This window comes from Dreissena polymorpha, chromosome 2, assembly GCF_020536995.1.
Source record: "Dreissena polymorpha isolate Duluth1 chromosome 2, UMN_Dpol_1.0, whole genome shotgun sequence".
Classification (NCBI taxonomy): domain Eukaryota; kingdom Metazoa; phylum Mollusca; class Bivalvia; order Myida; family Dreissenidae; genus Dreissena; species Dreissena polymorpha.
Genome location: NC_068356.1, coordinates 82,819,362 through 82,841,052, shown reverse-complemented (window position 1 = coordinate 82,841,052; position 21,691 = coordinate 82,819,362). Strand labels below are relative to the sequence as shown.

The window sequence follows — 21,691 nt, the reverse complement described above, 5'->3', positions numbered from 1 at the left end:
TAGATGGAATGCAGTTTATGATTTACTTATATCATATTTATGCTTCTTAGATTAGTGCTTTAGTAATGGATTTTGCACACTTGGAATGTAGCAAATGAAACCTGTCGGAGTGAGTTTATACTGGAAAGTTTTATTTTATTGCTGACAAGTATGTGTTTTTTTCATCGAACAATAAAAATGAGCCATGCTCTGATAAAACTGGTCTTAATGCATGTGCGCAAAGTATCACCCATATTAGCCTGTGCAGACTTATATACTTTATACTAAATCATTCAAAGATAAATATAAGTATAAGTAAATTATACAGGTTTTGTAAGAATGTGTTTTTATATAACTGGTTTTTAGAAAATTTCAGCTCTTTTTTGTTGGAAGAGGAAGGTTATTTTGATAAAAAAGAATGCTAATTTAAGGTGTGGCAAATCTTTTCTGTCTATGAACAATTAACATGGTTAATTTGATGGATGTTTTTCATTTATAACTTAGAGGTTAAGTAAACACAGTGTTAGGTGTTCCAAATAGACCACAATTGGATTAATCATGCACTGATGACTGGAGGTCTAATTAGTCATGAAGAATTTAGCTCGTACCCAATTGGAGATCTATTGTGAAATACTCCAGACAGTACAACTTATATTTGGAAGTAATCAATGCAATCCAAAAGGTTAACATCAATATATTTCTGCTGCATGTAGTTTTATACTAAATTTGCATATTGCCTATTCAAACAATTGTCTAATTCACCATTTGGTGATTTGTCAAGTTTCGTAGAAAAATAATACTGATAAAAGCTTATAGTATTTGACTCATGCATGAACAGAACCAACCCCATCAGCATGTACTATAATCTTACCCAAGTTTGAGTTTTTTTGTCAATTCTTGGGATGAGTTTGACCATCATGTTAAATTTTTGTTCATAGAAGTTTTTTTCAGTTTGAGTCTGACTCAATACTCACAGAGTCTGTAGAGGAATGTCTTCATATTCTTACAGCTGAGCTTTGTGATCGTTTGTGAGCTTAGCAACAATCCCAGTGCTCAGCTGAGTGGTAATTTAACCCTTCCCCCATCAGATTAAATGTGAAAATGGCTTTTGCAACCAGCATTAAACCAGAACAGTCAGTGTTTAACCCTTTCCCGCTGAGAAGCAAAGGAAAAATGGCTATGTGCAAACAGAGTAACATGCAGTCTGTTCAGCTTTTATGCTGTTTGCTGCTCATCAGTATCTAAGGGTTGTAAATGAAGCCCTTAAAACTTGAATCTAGTAAGAAAGGTATTTAATTAAATTAAATTTTCTAAGGGACTTCAAATGCGTCAAAATACGTATCTAAGTGGTAAAGGTTTGAGGACAGACTGTCAATGTGGCAGACATAAATTATGTGCTTGACCAAGTGCATGACAGGTATTGTCTGCAGCCCATAGGAAATTATGACAATTAAGATAATGTGAAAATGCCTGATTAAATTAAATCAATTTTGAAGTGTAACGTAACAATTTATGAATGGATTGACTAGTGAGAAGCATACAGTATTTCAGTGCCTCCATTTTGAAAATGAAAAATTATTCCCTTCCATTGCCGTCTTTAACCCATTTATGCCTAGTGAACTCTCCCATCCTTCTAAATTGGATCAATTTATTTTCAAATTAGGGATGCCTAGTATATTAATTTCTATATTTAGAATATCTCTTACAAAAATTCCTTTAAGCCGCATGATGCGGCGTCTCATCAGGGTCTGCGCTGTTTGCCATAAGGCCTTTTTTCTGGACGCTAGGCATAAATGGGTTAAGATGGCTTAAAAAAACATGAACAAAATAAACATGATAATTTTTGAAATTATTGTAATTAGTGTAAATTTATTACTTGTCTTCTCTCATTTGAACTATGGGATCAACCAATTGGATTCCATTTATACCTGCCACAAGGTCTGACATAGAAAGAGGGTGGTAGTAACAGAATAAGTATTTTATATCTTAAAACTTTTAAATATGGCTTGAATTATCATTTATTTCCATGACTGGTCCAGTATCAATACTAATTAAATTGTGTGTGATATTCTTTGTTATCTCCCGCCATAGGTAAAGGGATATTGTTTTGACGTTGTCCGTCCTTCCATCTTTCCGTCTGTCTTTCCGTCTGTCCGGAGCCATATCTTGGAAGTGCTTTGGCGGATTTTATTGAAACTTGGTATGAATATATATATGGATAAGAGGATGATGCACACCAAATGGAATTGTACACCATCTGTAAATAACGGAGTTATGGCCCTTTGTATCTTGAAAAAATGCTTTTTTGAGTGTCAAATATAACCCTTTTGTGTCAAGAAGCATAATTGGCGGGGGATATCAATTCAAAGAATTTTCTTGTTTACCATGTATTATTAATCTTTCCACACGAAATCCCTACCAAACAAATTTAGGTGTAACAAAAACTAAAAACTACCAAAAATATCTGGTGATATTGGGCAACATCTTAACATGGGAGCCATATAATTGATAGATTTATTAATAATGACCATTTAGACTTGTGTGCCAGAAATTGACACTTGTGAGCAATTAAAACTGATTAATGTGCACAAAGTGGTGTTTGGGAAACAGAAATGAATGGTTTGTTAATAAAAATCATGTGGTTTTAATAGATTCTAAATATTTTATTGCACATTTGCTGAACATTTCACCAAGGAATTAAAGTTTTAATCATTCCGAACATGTAATTTTATCATTGAACTAAGTTTTGTTTCCTGATGCAGATTTCATTGGGGAACTTTTGCCGAGCATTGCATATGTGTACAGAACCAAATGCACAGCTGCTGCACATGTCATAAAATACAGTTATTGTTTATTTCCCTTTTAAATAATTATTGAGTTTATATGATATTGTGCTGTATAATTATTTAATAAAGAAACACAAATTTAACCTTTGTAAAACATTTAACCAGTGCAATAATGTTAAAATGGTTCCAAAATAATTAAGCTGTGGTCTGTAAAAAGGGGGTTTAATGCATGTGCGTAAAGTGTCATCCCAGATTAGCCTGTGCAGTCCGTTCAGGCTAATCAGGAACAATGCTTTCCATTTTTATGATATTTTCAGTTTCAAGGAAGTCTCTTCTTAGCAAAAATCCAGTTTAGGCGGAAAGTGTCATCCCTGATTAGCCTGTGGGGACTGAACTGGCTAATGTGGGACTACACTTTATGCGCATGCATTAAACCCCCTTTTGACAGAGCACGTTTCAATTGTCATTGAGGAAATTAACAATTATTTATGCTTCTCTCTAAACTTGGTGAGTCTATTACTCTGCAAAATTTAAGTAATGAAACACTTGAAATTTGAAATAAATTTTATGTAACTTAATACACTGTTATTTAACTTGCCTAAAAATCATTTGGCACATATGTTCAATATCATTGGACGGTGTGTCACGCGAAAGAATTATGTCGATATCTCCAAGGTCAAGGTCACACTTTGAGTTCAAAGGTCAAAAATGGCCATAAATGATCTTGTCCGAGCCATAACTATGTCGTTCATTGTGAGATTTTTAGATCATTTGGCACATTTGTTCACCATCATTGGACGGTGTTTCGCGCGAAAGAAGTATGTCAATATCGCCAAGGTTCAGGTCACACTTTGAGTTCAAAGGTCAAAAATGGCCATAAATGAGCTTGTCCATGCCATAACTATGTCATTTATTGTGAGATTTGCAAAATAGTCTGTGTCAATTCGGCATGTGGGGGTATACGCCACATTTGTGACAAAGCTCTAGTTGTGTGTGTTGGCTGATATTTGTTTAAGCTACAGGTCACTTTTAATGTAGTTTAAATAATGATGTCTTGGTCTCAGTTTGGATGGGCAATTTACAGATATGACATAAAATGTTTTGGTGAAAATTACAGGTTTAATCTTTAAAATGGAAATAATTACTAGCCAAAGGAATTTACGGTAAAATCTGTGACTGTTTACTGTCAAATCAATTCAAAGGGTTGTGTACAAGACATCAAAGCAGTTGTCAATTTTCGTTTGAATGTTATCATTTACTCAATGTACTCCACTGTCAATATACGTCTGATAACATCTTCATGTGTTACGAAGCGTCACATTGAAGTTTGTCTCTTTTTAACGGGCCATGTATAACGGATCACTTACTCCGTATAGAAAAGACATGTTTAGGCTGTCTCTGAGTGATACTTGAAGCTCTTAGATGAATAGCGGAGTGTGTATGAAATAGGCCTAATTTGATACCAGCCTTCACATTGCAAATATTATGTACATGATATTGGCCTCTACAGGAAGTATAAAGTATTGGATCTCCAGATTTATGCATGGTTTCAGTGCTTATTCACTGAATCATTAAGTAGTGGCTTTCCATGCTGCTTGGAAATTTTAGCCTCATTCTGGGAAACTGGGCTTAATGCATGGGCATAAAGTGACATCCCAGTTTAGCCGCCCTGTGCAGTCTCCACAGGCTAATCAGTGACAAATCTTACCACCTTAACGGGATTATCATTTGGAAGAGACTTCTTTAAATGAAACATGTTATAAACTCGGAAAATGTGGTCCCTAATTAGACTGAGCACTCTGGGACAGCACTACTTGCATATGCATTTGGTCCCGTTTTGCCAGAGGCAGGCTCATTTGATAAATTTTGATAACTTCTGGTGACCAATGCAGATAAATTGTTTTTGTATCTAAGAGTTGTGTCCCATAGAAATTTTATCCATAGGTTAGGTTTTTAATTTCAGAAGAACCCAATCACATTTGTAAAGATATTGTTGATATTCTGCAATGGTTAACATAAAAACATTAAGGCTTGGTAAATGTGAGATTCATGGTTTAGCCTTCTTAGAACACACACCCCAAACACACAATACAACAACAACAAAACCAGACATGGCTCTTTCATGTTTTGGATTAATTATTCTAAGCAGTTGAACATTTTTATTGATCAAATCTGTAGACAGTCTGTTTCCTTCTTCTTTCATTACTGGACAACAAATTGTTTTTCTTTTTTGAAACCTTGAAGACATTTTATATATTTGTAAATGGGTAATTAGTAGTAAACTTTTTTAATCTGTTTTTTTTTCATAAAAATGTTATCATGTATGAAACAGATTAGAGATGAATAGGGATAAGTAGGTCCTTCTTTGCTGTATGCATTACAACACCAAGGTATCTTTTTCAAAACAATGAATTAACAGCTTGTTTCTTGTTCATCTGTCTTGTCTGTTTTGCCACAAAATATGTGAATAGGTATGTTTTATAAGGAAGTGCAAACATGTTGTTTATACAGGCACATTAGGTTGCTGCTTTACTGCTCTGAATGCTTAAGCAGATGTTTGTATCTTAGAAGATAATGGCACAAAAAAGTTAGATGTAAGAAGCGACTTCAGCCTCATCATTGTACAAAAAATGGGCAACTTAATTATTACAGCATTCAGGTTTCACTCAGATATTATGCTGAATGTGACAGACATGGGTCTAAGAACAGATATCTACTAAGTTTTAATGAAGGTGTATCATATTGAAATGGCGGATATCTACTAATGTTTAATGAAGATGTATCATATTCAGGTGTCACTCACATATGATGCTGAATGTGACAGACAAGGGTCTAAGAACAGATATCTACTAAGTTTTAATGAAGGTGTATCATATTTAACGGGCAGATATCTACTAAGGTTTAATGAAGGTGTATCATATTGAAAGGGCAGATATCTACTAAGGTTTTACATAGGCATGTTGTATTGGCAAGGGCAGATATCTACTAAGGTTAATAACATAGGTGTGTCATATTGGCAAGTGCCGATTGGCAAGGGCAGATATCTACTTAGGTTTAACATAGGCGTGTCATATTAGTAAGGGCAGGTTGGCAAGGGCAGATATCTACTTAGGTTTAACATAGGCGTGTCTTATTGGCAAGTGCCGATTGGCAAGGGCAGATATCTACTTAGGTTTAACATAGGCGTGTCATATTAGTAAGGGCAGGTTGGCAAGGGCAGATATCTACTTAGGTTTAATATAGGCGTGTCATATTAGTAAGGGCAGGTTGGCAAGGGCGGATATCTACTTAGGTTTAACATAGGCGTGTCATATTAGTAAGGGCAAGTTGGCAAGGGCAGATATCTACTTAGGTTTAATATAGGCGTGTCATATTAGTAAGGGCAGGTTGGCAAGGGCGGATATCTACTTAGGTTTAACATAGGCGTGTCATATTAGTAAGGGCAGGTTGGCAAGGGCAGATATCTACTTTTACAAAGGTGTGTTATATTGGCAAGGGTAGGTATCTACTAAGGTTAAACATAGGTGTGTTATATTGGCAAGGGTAGATATCTACTAAGGTTAAACATAGGTGTGTCATATTGGCATGGGTAGATATCTACTAAGGTTTAACATAGGTGTGTTACATTGGCAAGGGTAAATATCTACTAAGGTTTAACATAGGTGTGTTATATTGGCAAGGGTAGATATCTACTAAGGTTTAACATAGGTGTGTCATATTGGCAAGGGCAGATACCTACTAAGGTTTAACATACATGTAGGTGTATCATATTGGCAAGGACATATGTCTACTAAGGTTTAACATAGATTTATCATATTGGCAAGGGCATATAAACATAGGTTTAACATAGGTCTATCATATTGGCAAGGGCAGATATCTACTTAGGTTTAACATAGGTGTATCATATTGGCAAGGGCATATAAACATAGGTTTAACATAGGTCTATCATATTGGCAAGGGCAGATATCTACTTAGGTTTAACATAGGTCTATCATATTGGCAAGGGCAGATATCTACTTAGGTTTAACATAGGTGTATCATATTGGCAAGGACAGATATCTTAACATAGGTTTAACATAGGTGTATCATATTGGCAAAGGCAGATATCTACTTAGGTTTAACTCAGGTGTATCATATTGTCAAGGGCAGATATCTACTTAGGTTTAACACAGGTGTATCATATTGTCAAGGACAGATATCTACTTAGGTTTAACATAGGTGTATCGTATTGGCAATGGCAGATTTCTACTTAGGTTTAACATAGATGTATCATATTGTCAAGGGCAGATATCTTCTTAGGTTTAACATAGGTGTGTCATATTGGCAAGGAAATATATCTCCTTAGGTTAAACATAAGTTTGTCACAATTGCAAGGGCAGATATCTACTTAGATTTAACATAGGTGTATCATATTGGAAGGGCAGATATCTTCTTAGGTTTAACATAGGAGTTTCAGAGTGGCTAGGGGCTAGGGGGATATATATGCTTAGGTTCACCATAGGTCTATCATAGTGGCAAGGACGGATATCTACTAAGGTTTAACATAGAAGAATACATATTGCAATCCCTCAAGTTGTGACAGAACTTATTAAAATCTGATGTTTTAATTGTTGTAAGCAGATTTTTTTTTTAGCAATATCACTATGTCTGGCATGGGATAAAATATAGTGAGCATCTCATAAGAGAAATTATATCTGAACAAGTACAGAATTGTTACAGTGTACTTGTTTCAGATAGTATTATGCAATGGTAGCTTCCTTATAATTTTGTAAAATAGGTTATACATTAATTATGTATAGCTGTAACAAAACTATTCTTAATTGTTATAGCAGGATGTACTTGATTCTCAACAATAATGATACAATGGTTGGCAGACTATTCACAAGTCAACACTTTAAAAGGTTACAACTACTGTGATGTGTGTTTTGTATAAGGCATGGTGTCAGATTTACTGCAGATAGCTCCTGAGTTTGAGTTGGTGATTAACTGAAACACCTGGTTAATTTAATTTAGTTCTGCATGGGGTAAAAAAATAGTTTTGTAGGACATTAAAAGAGTCCTGAAGAAAGTTTGATCAAACTGGTATGTGCATAAGAGGGCCATACGGTGAATATGCACATGCTTTCCATTTATTTTGTCAAACTTAATTGGTTTTTGCTATGGTTACAGAAATCATTGAAAACAAAAATCTTTATCCTGCTAAAACTTAAAAGTACTTTAGCATTGTTAATGACACTTACTGAGATCCAGATTGGACTACAATAATCTGGTAAGAGACAATTTAGCTCTTGTTTCTGAAGTAACTTTAAGAATTGGAAACAATTGGGCCTTTGCTCTGTGAAAAGGAAGTTTAATGCATGTGCGTAAAGTGTCGTCCCAGATTAGCCTGTGCAGTTGCACAGGCTACTCACGGATGACACTTTCCGGTTTTATGATATATTTCATTGGAAGAAAGTCTCTTTTTAGCAAAAATCAAGTTTAGGTATAAAGTGTTGTCCCTGATAAGTCTGTACAACACTTTATGCACATGCATTAAACCTCCTTTTCATTTTTTTATGCACATGCATTAAACCTCCTTTTCACAGAGCACAATTATATTGTATTATGGTAATAATTAGCCCTCGCTAATTTCTAAATAAATGCATCTGTTGGGTAATAGGTGGAGGAGAAAGTTTTCTTTGAGCTCTTCCAGTATCAAATAATCTTGCAATGGTTCATTTCCTGTCAATTGAAGGAGATTAAAATGGAGAACCACAAATACCCCTTACCTGCCTAATTAATGCATTCTTCAAACTGATACCAAAAGTTCCAAGTTTCAACTGTTATAACTTCCAAGAATTGTATTATTTGCATTGTTTTAAGAGTTTTATTAGATATTCATTCAACTTGACAATAATGTTTGAGGTTTATATAATCTTTAGCAGTTGTGTTGATTAATTAAAGTGCGATTAAAACTACAGCTTTGCCTTTTGATATATTTTTAAACATTTTGTCCCCATTTAGGTTAAAAAAAATTCCTCACATTTTCTCTTAGATTGCTTTGAAACTGAAGGGTGCAACATTTTGTACAAAAGCTCTTATTTGCAGCCTTTTTTTACAGAAATGAAGTTTATTGTTTGTTTGCTTCCAAGTATTTTGCAATTTTTATTTAATCAATTCTAACCTTCATGTTGTCTGCTTTCATGGTTGACAGGAAGTGGACCCTTACAAGCAGTTGGAGAGGTTGAAGAACAACAAACACGACCTCTTGAAGAAGATTGCCACCCTCAAACAGCAGATCCTTGACATAGAAAACCAGGAGGATGAGGCCCTCAGAGGGGTATGATGCACAGTTAATATTTTCAAATGTTAAAATGTTTAATGAGGCCCTCTGAGGGTTACAATGCATAGTTAATATTTGAAAATGTGTTATGAGGTTATGAGGGCCTAAGAAGGGCAAGATGCATAGTTAAAATTTTAAAATGTTATATGAGGCCGGAGTGAAGGGTATAAGATGTATTGTTAATACTTTAAAATGTTTTATGAGGCCATCAGATGATTAAAATGCAAATAAATGTTTTGTGAGGCCCTTAGATCAGAGGGTTTAGATGCAGATTATTACATAAGTTTGCTGTTTATGGTGCTCAATAATGAACAAATCAAAGGAGATGCATTTTTGCACACGTATGTGTTTGTAAAAAATGGAACTACATTTTTGTGTCGCCTACCTATGGTCAGGGGACATATAGGTGTTACTTTTTGGCCTGTCGGCGGCGGCAGTGTCGGTGGCAGCAGTGTCGGCGGCATCATACTTTTCGAAAAAGGCTCATAACTTCTGTGTCCCTTCAGATATTGCTTTCATATTTGGTATGCATCTGAATCTGGACAACACTTTTCCATGGGCATACAATTTTTACCCCTGTAACCTTGACCTTGAACTTTAGGTCAGCATTCAGGTTTTGAAATCTGAGACTGTGATTCGAAAAAGGTTCATAATTACTGTGTCTCTTAGATATTGCTTTCATATTTGGTATGCATGTGTATCTGGACAACACCTTTCCATGCCCATAAAATATTTTACCCCTGTGACCTTAACCTTGAACTTGAGGTCAGTGTTCAGGTTTCGAAATCTGCGACAGCAATTCGATAAAGGCTCATAACTTCTGTGTCACTTAAGATATTGTTTTCTTATTTGGTATGCATGTGTATCTGGACAACACCTTTTGATGCACATATAATTGTTTACCCCTGTGACCTTGTACTTGAACGTGAGGTCAGCGTTCAGGTTTCCATATCTGTGACCATGATTCGAAAAAGCTCATATCTACTGTGTCCCTTTAGATATTGCGTTCATATTTGGTATGCATGTGTATCAGGACAATACCTTTCTATGGGCATAATTTTTTTTGACCCCTGTGACCTTGACCTTCAACTTCAGGTCAGTGTTCAGGTTTCGAAATCTGCAATCGTGATTCGAAAAAGGCTCATACCTACTGTGTCCCTTCAGAAATTGCTTTTATATTTGGTACGCATGTGTATCTGGACAACACCTTGCCATGCACATGAAATTTTTGAACTTGGGGTCCCCATTCAGGTTTGGAAATCTGTGACCACGATTCAAAAAAAGCTCATAACGTCTGTGTCCCTTCAGATATTGCTTTCATATTTGGTAAGCATGTGTTTCTGGACAAGACCTTTCCATGCGCACAAAAGTTTTGACCCCTGCGACCTTGACCTTGAACTTAAGATCCGAGTTAAGATTTTGAAATCTGCGACCGCGACCCAAAAAAGCTTCATAACTACTATGTCTTGAGCTTTACTTTGAACATTTTTAATAATAATAATAAACTATTTGATATTTGTGAACTTTGACAGTTATAAAAATGTTGGTGAACTAGAAAGGTACTACAGCCATCACAAACCTGTGTGGATAGCAGTTTAGAATTGAATAGAATTCACAAATTATAGCACAAAGGAGGGCATATTGTGTTTGGGCTGTCTGTGTGTTTTTGTCTGTTTACTTTTAGATTTACAATATTCATACGAAATTATTTTTGTGATTCATAAAAAAAGTTTTGGTTATTCAATATATTACTAAATAGGACAAAAAAGGGTAAACGTTTGATTGTAACAGCATTAAGAATTAATGTCCCATCAACGATATAATATTAAACAAGTAACATGGTATGCTACCATCAGGCAACACATTCAACTTGCAGAGTTCTAGTTCATTGTTTTTCAAAAAGTGAATATTCAAAAGCCATGACATTAAAGTATAAAACTCTGATAAATGTGTTTACTTTTTTAAGGACATGTATGTATAGATGACCAATAAGCTAGGGGTCATGCAGGTGAACAGGGAACAATTGAAACATTAAGAGCAATAAAGGCTAATCACCTTTCTTTGCACATAAATATCTTGATTGGCCATTTTTAGCTCATCTATTTTTTGAAAAAAAATTATGAGCTATTGTCATCATCTTGGCGTCGGCGTTGGCCTCGTCTTCCGGTTAAGTTTAGGTCCATTTTTCTCAGAAAGTATCAATGCTATTGCATTCAAACTTGGTACACTTACTTACTATCATGAGGGGACTGGGCAGGCAAAGTTAGATAACTCTGGCCTACATTTTGACAGAATTATGTGCCCTTTTTATACTTAGAAAATTGAAAATTTTGGTTAAGTTTTGTGTTTAGGTCCAATTTATTCCTTAAGTATCAAAGCTATTGCTTTCATACTTGCAACACTTATTAACTATCATAAGGGAACTGTGCAGGCAAAGTTATGTTACTCTGACTGGCATTTGGACGGAATTATGGGCCCTTTATACTTAGAAAATTGAAAATTTGGTTAAGTTTTGTGTTTTGGTCCACTTTACCCCTAAAGTATTGCTTTCATACTTGGAACACTCGCAAACTATCATAAAGGGACAGTAAAAGGACAAGTTGCATAACTCTGGTTGTCATTTTTACGGAATTATGGCCCTTTTTTGACTTAGCAACTTTGAATATATGGTTAAATTTTGTGTTTCTATCCACTTTACTTCTAAAGTATCAAGGCTATTGCTTTCAAACTTCAAATACTTTCATGCTATCATGAGGTTACTGTACCTGGCAAGTTGAATTTTACCTTGACCTTTGAATGACCTTGACTCTCAAGGTCAAATTATTAAATTTTGCTAAAATTGCCATAACTTCTTTATTTATGATTAGATTTGATTGATACTTTGACAAAACTACTCTTACCTGACATGCCACAATAGACTCCACCCAAACCATCCCCAGTGCCCTCCCCCCCCCCCCCGAATCCCCCCCCTAAATTATTTTTTTTTTTTTTTTTTAAAGATCATCTCACAAATGACCACCACACCCTCACACTATAACCCCCCCAACCCCACCCACCCCAATTTTTTTTTTTTTGAAACAGTTAAAAAACACAAATATTTATTTTTGTTATTTTATTTTTGAAATACCGTCCAACCATCGCACCCAAGAATCCCCCCCCCATTTTTTTTCAGCATTTTTGGAAGATTATGTAATAAATGTCCACACCCCCACACTATACACCCCTCTTCACTCCACCTCTCCCTCCTTTGTGATTTCAATTGAGAGTCCCTTCACCTTTAAAAAGAAAATAGATGAGCGGTCTGCACCCGCAAGGCGGTGCTCTTGTTGTTGTCAAGGTATGATTGTTTTCACTGTTAATAATTGTCAATCTGGTGTGACTTTCGGTGTCACCCCCTTTACAGCAGCATCTATTACCTATATGACCCAAGCTTTTCACCGGTCCCACAAATGTATCACCCTGCCTCTCGATTGCAGATGGAGGTTGAGAGAGCGCTGCTGGAGAGTGAACACCACACAGAGATGGAGCGTCTCCAGGATGACCAGGAGAAGATACACGAGCTGCGCAGCAAGCAGAACATGCTCATGGAGAGGGCCTCCAGGCAGCGAGAAAAGGTGCGTGAGTGAAGCTAAGCGGAAATGGCTATGTGTAAACAGCATAAAACCAGAACAGCCTGCAAGTAAATTGCAGCCTGTTCAGTTTCTATGCTTGCTGCATCTTCTTATCTTAGGGTTGAAAATGAAGCCTTTATAATATGAATTAAGTTAGAAGTTAAGTCTTTGATTTAATTTGACCATGCTCATGGAGATGGCCTCCAAGCAGAGAGAAAATGTGCGTGAGTGATGTTCTACAAGGAAATTTTTATACCCCCCACTATTTTTAGCTCACCTGTCACGAAGTGACATGGTGAGCTTATGTGACCGTGTGATGTCCTGAGTCCGTATGTGCGTGCGTGCGTCCATGTTTGCGTCCGTCAACAATTTGCTTGTGTAGACAGTAGAGGTCAAAGTTTTCATCCAATCTTTATGAAATTTGGTCAGAATTGGACAATGGAAAAACCGATTGCAATTGATTCTTAGTCATATAAGTTGTACTGTTTCACTCCCTATTGCGTTTGATTTGAATTTGATTTGAGATATTTTGACTTTTATTGCGGCTGTAATATCTGTAGTAAGGTTTTATAGACACAGGTTTGGGTCTGAGTATATTAAAAAAAATTGCTTCAGTTGTAAAAATGCTGGAAAAGTTTGGCTACCAAGGACAAATAGGCTAGACTTAACCCTTTCCCACTCTGAGGCAAAGTAAAAATTCCTATGTGCAAACAGTATCTTAGGGTTGAAAATGACTGGCAGTCTGTTCTGGTTTCATGCTGTTTGCTGCTTATCAGTATCTAAGGGTTGGAAATGAAACCTTTAAAACTTGAATCTAGTCAGAAATGTCTTCAATTAAATATAACTTTCTAAGGGACTACAAACACATCAAAATATGTATCTAAGTGGGAAAGGGTTAACTCAGAAGACACTTTACATACATGCATTAAGCTTACTTTTACATTTTGCAGGAGATTGCGGTGATCGAGCGTGAACGGCGGCGCCTGGAGGACCTTGAGCGTGCAAAGGCGGGCCTGGAGAGGCAGCTGGAGGTGTGTGCGCCAGAGGAGCAGTCCGCGCTTCTAGACAGGATACAGAGGCAGAAGGAGCTGGTGGATGTGCAGAGGAAAGTGTTTGATGACCTCGAGTTTCAACAGCTTGAGGTGAGATGTCTGATGTTAGCGAGTGGGTAGTATTTATTATACTGAAAGACATTTAAAGGGGATGGTACGTATCCCTTGAAATTGTTGGATGACCTGGTATCTCAATAGCTTGATTTGAGATGTGTTTTATCTATTAGGTAGTATTTGAACAGTGTTCTGAGAAAACTGGTCTTATTGCATGTTCATTAAGTGTGGTCCCTGATAAGCCCGTGAAATCTGCACAGGCTGATCAAGGACGACACTTTCCTTTTTTTATTTCCCCCAGTCTCAGACACATTTTTTTTGCCCTTTCAGTTTGTTGGTTTGCTTAACACTTTAACATTGGCCATAATTTTGCATATTTGGCATGCATGTGTAACTCATGGAGCTGCACATTTGAGTGGTGCAAAGTCAAGGTCATCCTTCAAGGTCAAAGGTCAAATATATGGGGGACATAGTGTTTCACAAACACATCTTGTTTGTCAATGATATGACATTATCATTTCCTTAAGTTTCCAGTTGATAATGAAAATTCAAACATTATAAATGAATTGTCTGCGATAGCCCATGGTATTATGCCATAACAATGTAATTCTTAACAAAATAAGCCGCCCTGTGAGTAGTGTTGTCCCAGATTAGCCTGTTCAATCCCCACATGCTAATCAGGGACAAAACTTTCTGCTTGTAGGGAATTGTTGTAAAAAGGAATCTCTTCTAAAGCCAAATCTAGTCTAGGCAAAAGGTGTCATCCAAGATTAGCCTGTGCAGATTGTGGTGACACTTTACACAAACACGCATCAACCCTGTTAGCCTGTGCAGACTGTGGTGACACTTTACATACACGCATCAACCCTGTTAGCCTGTGCAGACTGTGGTGACACTTTACATACACGCATCAACCCTGTTAGCCTGTGCAGACTGTGGTGACACTTTACAAACATGCATCAACCCTGTTAGCCTGTGCAGACTGTGGTGACACTTTACATACACGCATCAACCCTGTTAGCCTGTGCAGACTGTGGTGACACTTTACAAACACGCATCAACCCTGTTAGCCTGTGCAGACTGTGTTGACACTTTACAAACATGCATCAACCCTGTTAGCCTGTGCAGACTGTGGTGACACTTTACAAACACGCATCAACCCTGTTAGCCTGTGCAGACTGTGGTGACACTTTACATACACGCATCAACCCTGTTAGCCTGTGCAGACTGTGGTGACACTTTACAAACACGCATCAACCCTGTTAGCCTGTGCAGACTGTGGTGACACTTTACACACACGCATCAACCCTGTTAGCCTGTGCAGACTGTGGTGACACTTTACAAACACGCATCAACCCTGTTAGCCTGTGCAGACTGTGGTGACACTTTACATACACGCATCAACCCTGTTAGCCTGTGCAGACTGTGGTGACACTTTACATACACGCATCAACCCTGTTAGCCTTTGCAGACTGTGGTGACACTTTACAAACACGCATCAACCCTGTTAGCCTGTGCAGACTGTGGTGACACTTTACAAACACGCATCAACCCTGTTAGCCTGTGCAGACTGTGGTGACACTTTACATACACGCATCATCCCTGTTAGCCTGTGCAGACTGTGGTGACACTTTACATACATGCATCAACCCTGTTAGCCTGTGCAAACTGTGGTGACACTTTACATACACGCATCAACCCTGTTAGCCTGTGCAGACTGTGGTGACACTTTACATACACGCATCAACCCTGTTAGCCCGTGCAGACTGTGGTGACACTTTACATACACGCATCAACCCTGTTAGCCTGTGCAGACTGTGGTGACACTTTACATACACGCATCAACCCTGTTAGCCTGTGCAGACTGTGGTGACACTTTACAAACACGCATCAACCCTGTTAGCCTGTGCAGACTGTGGTGACACTTTACATACACGCATCAACCCTGTTAGCCTGTTCAGACTGTGGTGACACTTTACATACACACATCAACCCTGTTAGCCTGTGCAGACTGTGGTGACACTTTACATACACGCATCAACCCTGATAGCCTGTGCAGACTGTGATGACACTTTACATACACGCATCAACCCTGTTAGCCTGTGCAGACTGTGGTGACACTTTACATACACGCATCAACCCTGTTAGCCTGTGCAGACTGTGGTGACACTTTACATACACGCATCAACCCTGTTAGCCCGTGCAGACTGTGGTGACACTTTACATACACGCATCAACCCTGTTAGCCTGTGCAGACTGTGGTGACACTTTACATACACGCATCAACCCTGTTAGCCTGTGCAGACTGTGGTGACACTTTACAAACACGCATCAACCCTGTTAGCCTGTGCAGACTGTGGTGACACTTTACAAACACGCATCAACCCTGTTAGCCTGTGCAGACTGTGGTGACACTTTACATACACGCATCAACCCTGTTAGCCTGTTCAGACTGTGGTGACACTTTACATACACGCATCAACCCTGTTAGCCTGTTCAGACTGTGGTGACACTTTACATACACGCATCAACCCTGTTAGCCTGTGCAGACTGTGGTGACACTTTACATACACGCATCAACCCTGTTAGCCTGTGCAGACTGTGGTGACACTTTACATACACGCATCAACCCTGTTAGCCTGTTCAGACTGTGGTGACACTTTACATACACGCATCAACCCTGTTAGCCTGTTCAGACTGTGGTGACACTTTACATACACGCATCAACCCTGTTAGCCTGTGCAGACTGTGGTGACACTTTACATACACGCATCAACCCTGTTTTCCAGAGCAAGACTCACATATTTAACCATAACTATTTTAAGCTGAAGACTGGTGAGGTTTTAACAGATATGCTTATAAAACATTATACATATTTGTCATGTTTTGTAGTGTTAAGCATTAGATTAATTGAAAAATGTTGATAGATGCCTGTTCTGTATGAACAGCTGCTTGCTTGATATGACTGTTATTTATGAAATATGTTTCCTTGAAGAAGCTGTAAGCTTGTAAACTTTTGTGTCAAATATGTTTTCTTTTGTAAAAATAACCAGAAATGTGTTGTTGTTGCATCAGTAGTTACCAACAGTTTCACCTTATAATGTTTGGTGAAGTTTGGATGTATATGGAATAGACAATATATAATACAGTAAGGTCAGAAATTTTGTTTTGATGATTTACAAAAATTACCTAACATATTGTTGCAGATATACAGTAAATACTTTTAAAGCATTTCCTTGATATGTTTACTGAGATTTGTCTTAAAGAGCTTCAATAGACAAACATTTGATGTTAATACTTGGAAACTATTTGAGTCATAAGAATGAACTTTTGTGGGATTATTATTGTATTGGTTTTCCTTCAAAATGCCAGGTTGTGGTTGACATTCAATATTTTTTTTCCAAAAAACAAAAAGCAAACTTTGAAAGCATTTGTATTTTGATGGGTGAGTTTATTAAAGGAAACAAAAGATATGTGTCATCAGTTGGTACAAAATGACTGTAGACAAAATATTGCTACTTATTGTTTTTTCTTAAGTATAATTGTTAGTTATATCGTTGCTGTGTACATGCTATGCCTTATTTTTGTGTTCTGTTTGGTTTTATTATATTAATGCATTTCTTTTTCGTCAAACTTTCAGTCGGAAGCCAAATTTGAAGAAGATCGTGAGCAAGTTCAACGTAGACTTTTAGCCGACCAAAATGCATTATTAGACAGTTACAAAAGAAGGGAGGTAAGCAGACAAACATTAACATGTATTATAGCAGTTGTCCCCCTTGTTTATTTTCTTCTTCAGAGCTACATTGGGGTATTTATTGATTTTGGGCACTGGTTTCAAAACTATTTGGAATGATTAACCAAATTATTTGAAATATATTAGCTCTTGGCATGAAATAAAAGTGATTACTTAACTTTCTACAGGACAGTTTACGGCACATCTCTCTACAGCAACAGGAAACTATGACAGGGGTCAGGCATGAAATGGAGCGACTTCACAATGAGAGGCAGCAGAATATCCACCTGTACCGACAGGTAACACTTACCCCACCCCGTCCACCCCTCTGCGCCAAGTTGTTCAAAATGATAACCCGTAGTAAATAATAACCATGGTTTATATTAAAACATGATAGATTTCATAATCCACAATTTTCTATTGTAGATTTATGAAAAATCACCACAAAGATTCAAGTATTTCAGTTCTACACAGTTTATGCCATCCATAATCAGCACATAGGATTGAGTAGTTCAATTCATAAATGTGTATCCTTCCTTGCTAATAAACTTAATTCCAATTAAGGAAGAGAAAATAGTCACCAAACTTTAACCATGGTTTATTTAATCTACAGGTGCAATTTGCACAACAGAACTGTGCCCCTGTGTCTCCTTATTTAGGATTAAGAGTGACACTGATGTATCTGCCATAGAACTGTTAATCGCATACGTCAGTTTCAATCTCAGTTGTTGTTATGTGTGTGTGATCTCCCCCTGCTTGCTTGCGTCAAGGGCTGAGTGGGCAACTATTGCATCTGCTCAACATTTCAGCCAAGCTTTGAGGACAGGGGGTAATGCATGTGCCTTAAGTGTGATCCCAGATAAGACTGTGCACTCCTCACGGGCTAATCAGGCACAGCACATTCCACCTAGACTGGATTTTTTGTTAAGAAGAGACTTCAATTAAAAGAAAAATTCCATAAAATGGGAAAGTGTCTTCTGTGATTAGCCTGTGTGGGCTGCACAGGCTAATCTGGGATGACACTTTATACATAATGCCATAAGGCCCATTTTCCAAGAACGCGGCTTGTTTCTATATCAGATCAGATACAATAGTCGCCTGCTCACACCTGGACGTGTGTATATCGTACAAAGACATTCTCTGCTGGTAACATACCTTAAGCTATTGGTAACATTCTGAATATTGAATGCTCAGCACAAAAATATACCCGATCTATTTAAAGCCAGTTTTATTGCAAAACATGTATGTATTTATATTTGTCCTAACATCTATTGGAGTTATAGTGTATCACCCTAAAAAATGTTATTTAAATTTTATCTTATCTAGGCTAACCATGGAAATGAATACAAATGTATTTTTAATTTGCATGTTAATTGATTTTAAAGATATTTCAGGAATTTTTGCTATCAAAATAGTTTTAAGTGAGGGCTGTTTTGGCTTGCTAATTGCTTCCATTTGATCATTTTGCTTTGTTTTACTGCATTTCTTTGCAAATAAGGTAATCATATCACACATATGGGTAAATGCTATGTTATCGTTTTTTTAAAGTTAGATTTAAAAATATAACGTTAGTTAAAATTTTATGAAACGATTTGGTTGCAAAGACCTTCAGTTCATATTCTGAGTCATTCAAGACTAGGTAATTTTTTGTTTATATTTTGCACCAGCTAAAATTTTCTGTTTTGCACATTTGAATAGAGAGATTTAGCAAAAATAGTGTATGTAAATCAAAATATATGTGTTTCCTTCCATTGTTATTTCTATTTTGTTTGTGTGACCATAATTAGTTGTGTGTGTGTCTCTTGCATGATGTAGAAGGTGTTGTTGGGCTTTTCAGGAAAAGGTAACCCTGCAAGACCTGATGGGCCGAATTTCTGAGATTAGTGAAAAATTGTCAAAAACAAACATTAATGGTGAAGAGGAAGAAGATAAATTATCACTTGATTTGGAAACTCATATAGAGGTGGGTTAGAATTGTAACCAATCAGTAAACAGTAAGGGTCACATGAAAACATTAAAAAAATGATTGTAAACATATTTGTTTGAACATTTTTGTAAAAGCTTGTTTAAGCATATTGCATGTTTCCAAAAGTTTGTGGAATGATGGATATAATGTTCACCAGTGATTTGCCATATCTTAAGTCCTGCCAACATTCAACAATCTTTCTTAAAAGGTAATAAGTAATGGTTCTACCCAGGAAACAGATTCAAGAGTAGTACAATATTTTGATCATAAGGCTTTGAACTAGTTAAAAGAATATTGGATATTTATTTACAGAGTAACACATATTTTTTGTTCTTGCTTTTACAATTTCACTTCCTGAAGCATAGTCTTTGCTTTGCTTGACAGGGCTGGAAAGTAGTTGCTCTTATTGTTTGTCACATTTGTATGCCCTTGGCAATGTAATTTGTACATGAAACACATTTTGTATTTTGTATCTAACCTAAACGCATCTTACACATTTGTATTAATAAGATATTTGCTGACTTAATATTAAACAATTCCTAAAAGATCATTCCAAAGAAAGCCTTTTGTTTATTTATTAATTTTGGTTTTATGTTGTAATCTCCGTGTGCATGGTTGTTTTGCATGATAGTCTTTCTGTGCATACCATTTAGATGCATTTAACCCTTTACCGCTTCGATACGTATTTTGATGCCTTTGTAGTCCCTTACAAAGTAAAATTCAATTAAAGACCTTTCTTACTAGATTCAAGTTTTAAAGGCTTCATTTTCAACCCTAAGATACTGTTGCCTAGCAAACAGCATAAAACCTGAACAGACTGCGAGTTACTCGCAGGCTGTTCTGGTTTAATGCTTTTTGCACATAGCCATTTTCACTTTGTCTCTGAGTGGGAAAGGGTTAAGTAATGTTGTAGTATTCCATGCATCCATTGAATGACTTAAAAAAAAGGTAATAGTTCTATTGGACTATTTGATAACAATTAAAATAATGATTTACTTATGACTTGAAATATCTGAATGTTCTTTTTTTCCAAATCTCTTCCCTGATTGAACTTCTTCTAGAGTTTCTTCTTTGCTGTATAAGACTGTTAGAAAGATTCGTGGGAATAAATGTGTCTTGTTCTGTGAAAGCTTGTCATAATGCATGTGCGTAAAGTGTCGTCCCAGATTAGCCTGTGCAGTCCACACAGGCTAATCAGGGACGACACTTTCCGCCTAAACTTGATTTTCAGCAAGGAGGGACTTCTTTGAAACTCAAAATACCATAAAAGCGGAAAGTGTCGTCCCTGATAAGCCTGTGCTGACTGCACAGGCTAATCTGGGACGACACTTTACGCACATGCATTATGCCCAGCTTTCACAGAACAAGACACAAATATAATCCACACTCTATAAAATTGTGGTTTAATGCATGCACGTAAAGTGTCATCCCAGATTAGTTAGCACAGACTTACCTTCGATGAAATTTTTACACACATGCATAAAGCTCTATCCATAGCAAGGCTTAAATAGAGAATAATAGGTTGGTGACGTGGATGGAGAATGATTATCTTGCAAGTTGGAGGAATTTAAGTTATTATTTAACGGCTGACCCGATAAGATCCTCCAACGAGCCAGATAACAATTCTCCTTCCACGTCACCAACCTATTATTCTATTTTTCTTTTTATTTTATGCTTTTTTATGCCCCCCTTCAAAGAAGAGGGGGTATATTGTTTTGCACATGTCTGTCTGTCCGTCGGTCTGTTGGTCGGTCGGTCCGTCCACCAGATGGTTTCCAGATGATAACTCATGAAAGCTTAGGCCTAGGATCATGAAACTTTATAGGTACATTGATCATGACTGGCAGATGACCTCTATTGATTTTCAGGTCACTAGGTCAAAGGTCAAGGTCACAGTGACTCGAAATAGTAAAATGGTTTCAGGATGATAACTCAAGAATGCTTAGGACTAGGATCATGAAACTTCACAGGTACATTGATCATGACTGGCAGATGACCCCTATTGATTTTTAGGTCACTAGGTCAAAGGTCAAGGTCAAAGTGACTCGAAATGGTAAAATGGTTTCTGGATGATACCTCAAGAATGCTTACTCCGAGGATCATGAAACTTTATGGAACATTGATCATGACAGGCAGATAACCCCTATTGATTTTCAGGTCACTAGGTCAAAGGTCAAGGTCACAGTGA

General features: G+C 37.0%; 1 protein-coding gene across 12 annotated transcripts in view; it reads left to right on the top strand.

Moving 5' to 3' along the window:
- LOC127867827 (pleckstrin homology-like domain family B member 2) overlaps positions 1-21,691 on the top strand; it is a 125,514-nt gene that overhangs the window by 49,462 nt on the left and 54,361 nt on the right. For 11 of the 12 annotated variants that reach the window (XM_052409313.1, XM_052409304.1, XM_052409305.1 and 8 more), the window contains exons 3-8: positions 8,959-9,084; positions 12,564-12,701; positions 13,649-13,840; positions 17,445-17,537; positions 17,726-17,836; positions 19,375-19,500. In XM_052409313.1, the coding sequence (XP_052265273.1) occupies positions 8,959-9,084; positions 12,564-12,701; positions 13,649-13,840; positions 17,445-17,537; positions 17,726-17,836; positions 19,375-19,500 (786 nt within the window). The remainder of the gene's footprint in view (positions 1-8,958; positions 9,085-12,563; positions 12,702-13,648; positions 13,841-17,444; positions 17,538-17,725; positions 17,837-19,374; positions 19,501-21,691) is intronic. The other variant, XM_052409314.1, reaches the window with a different exon arrangement.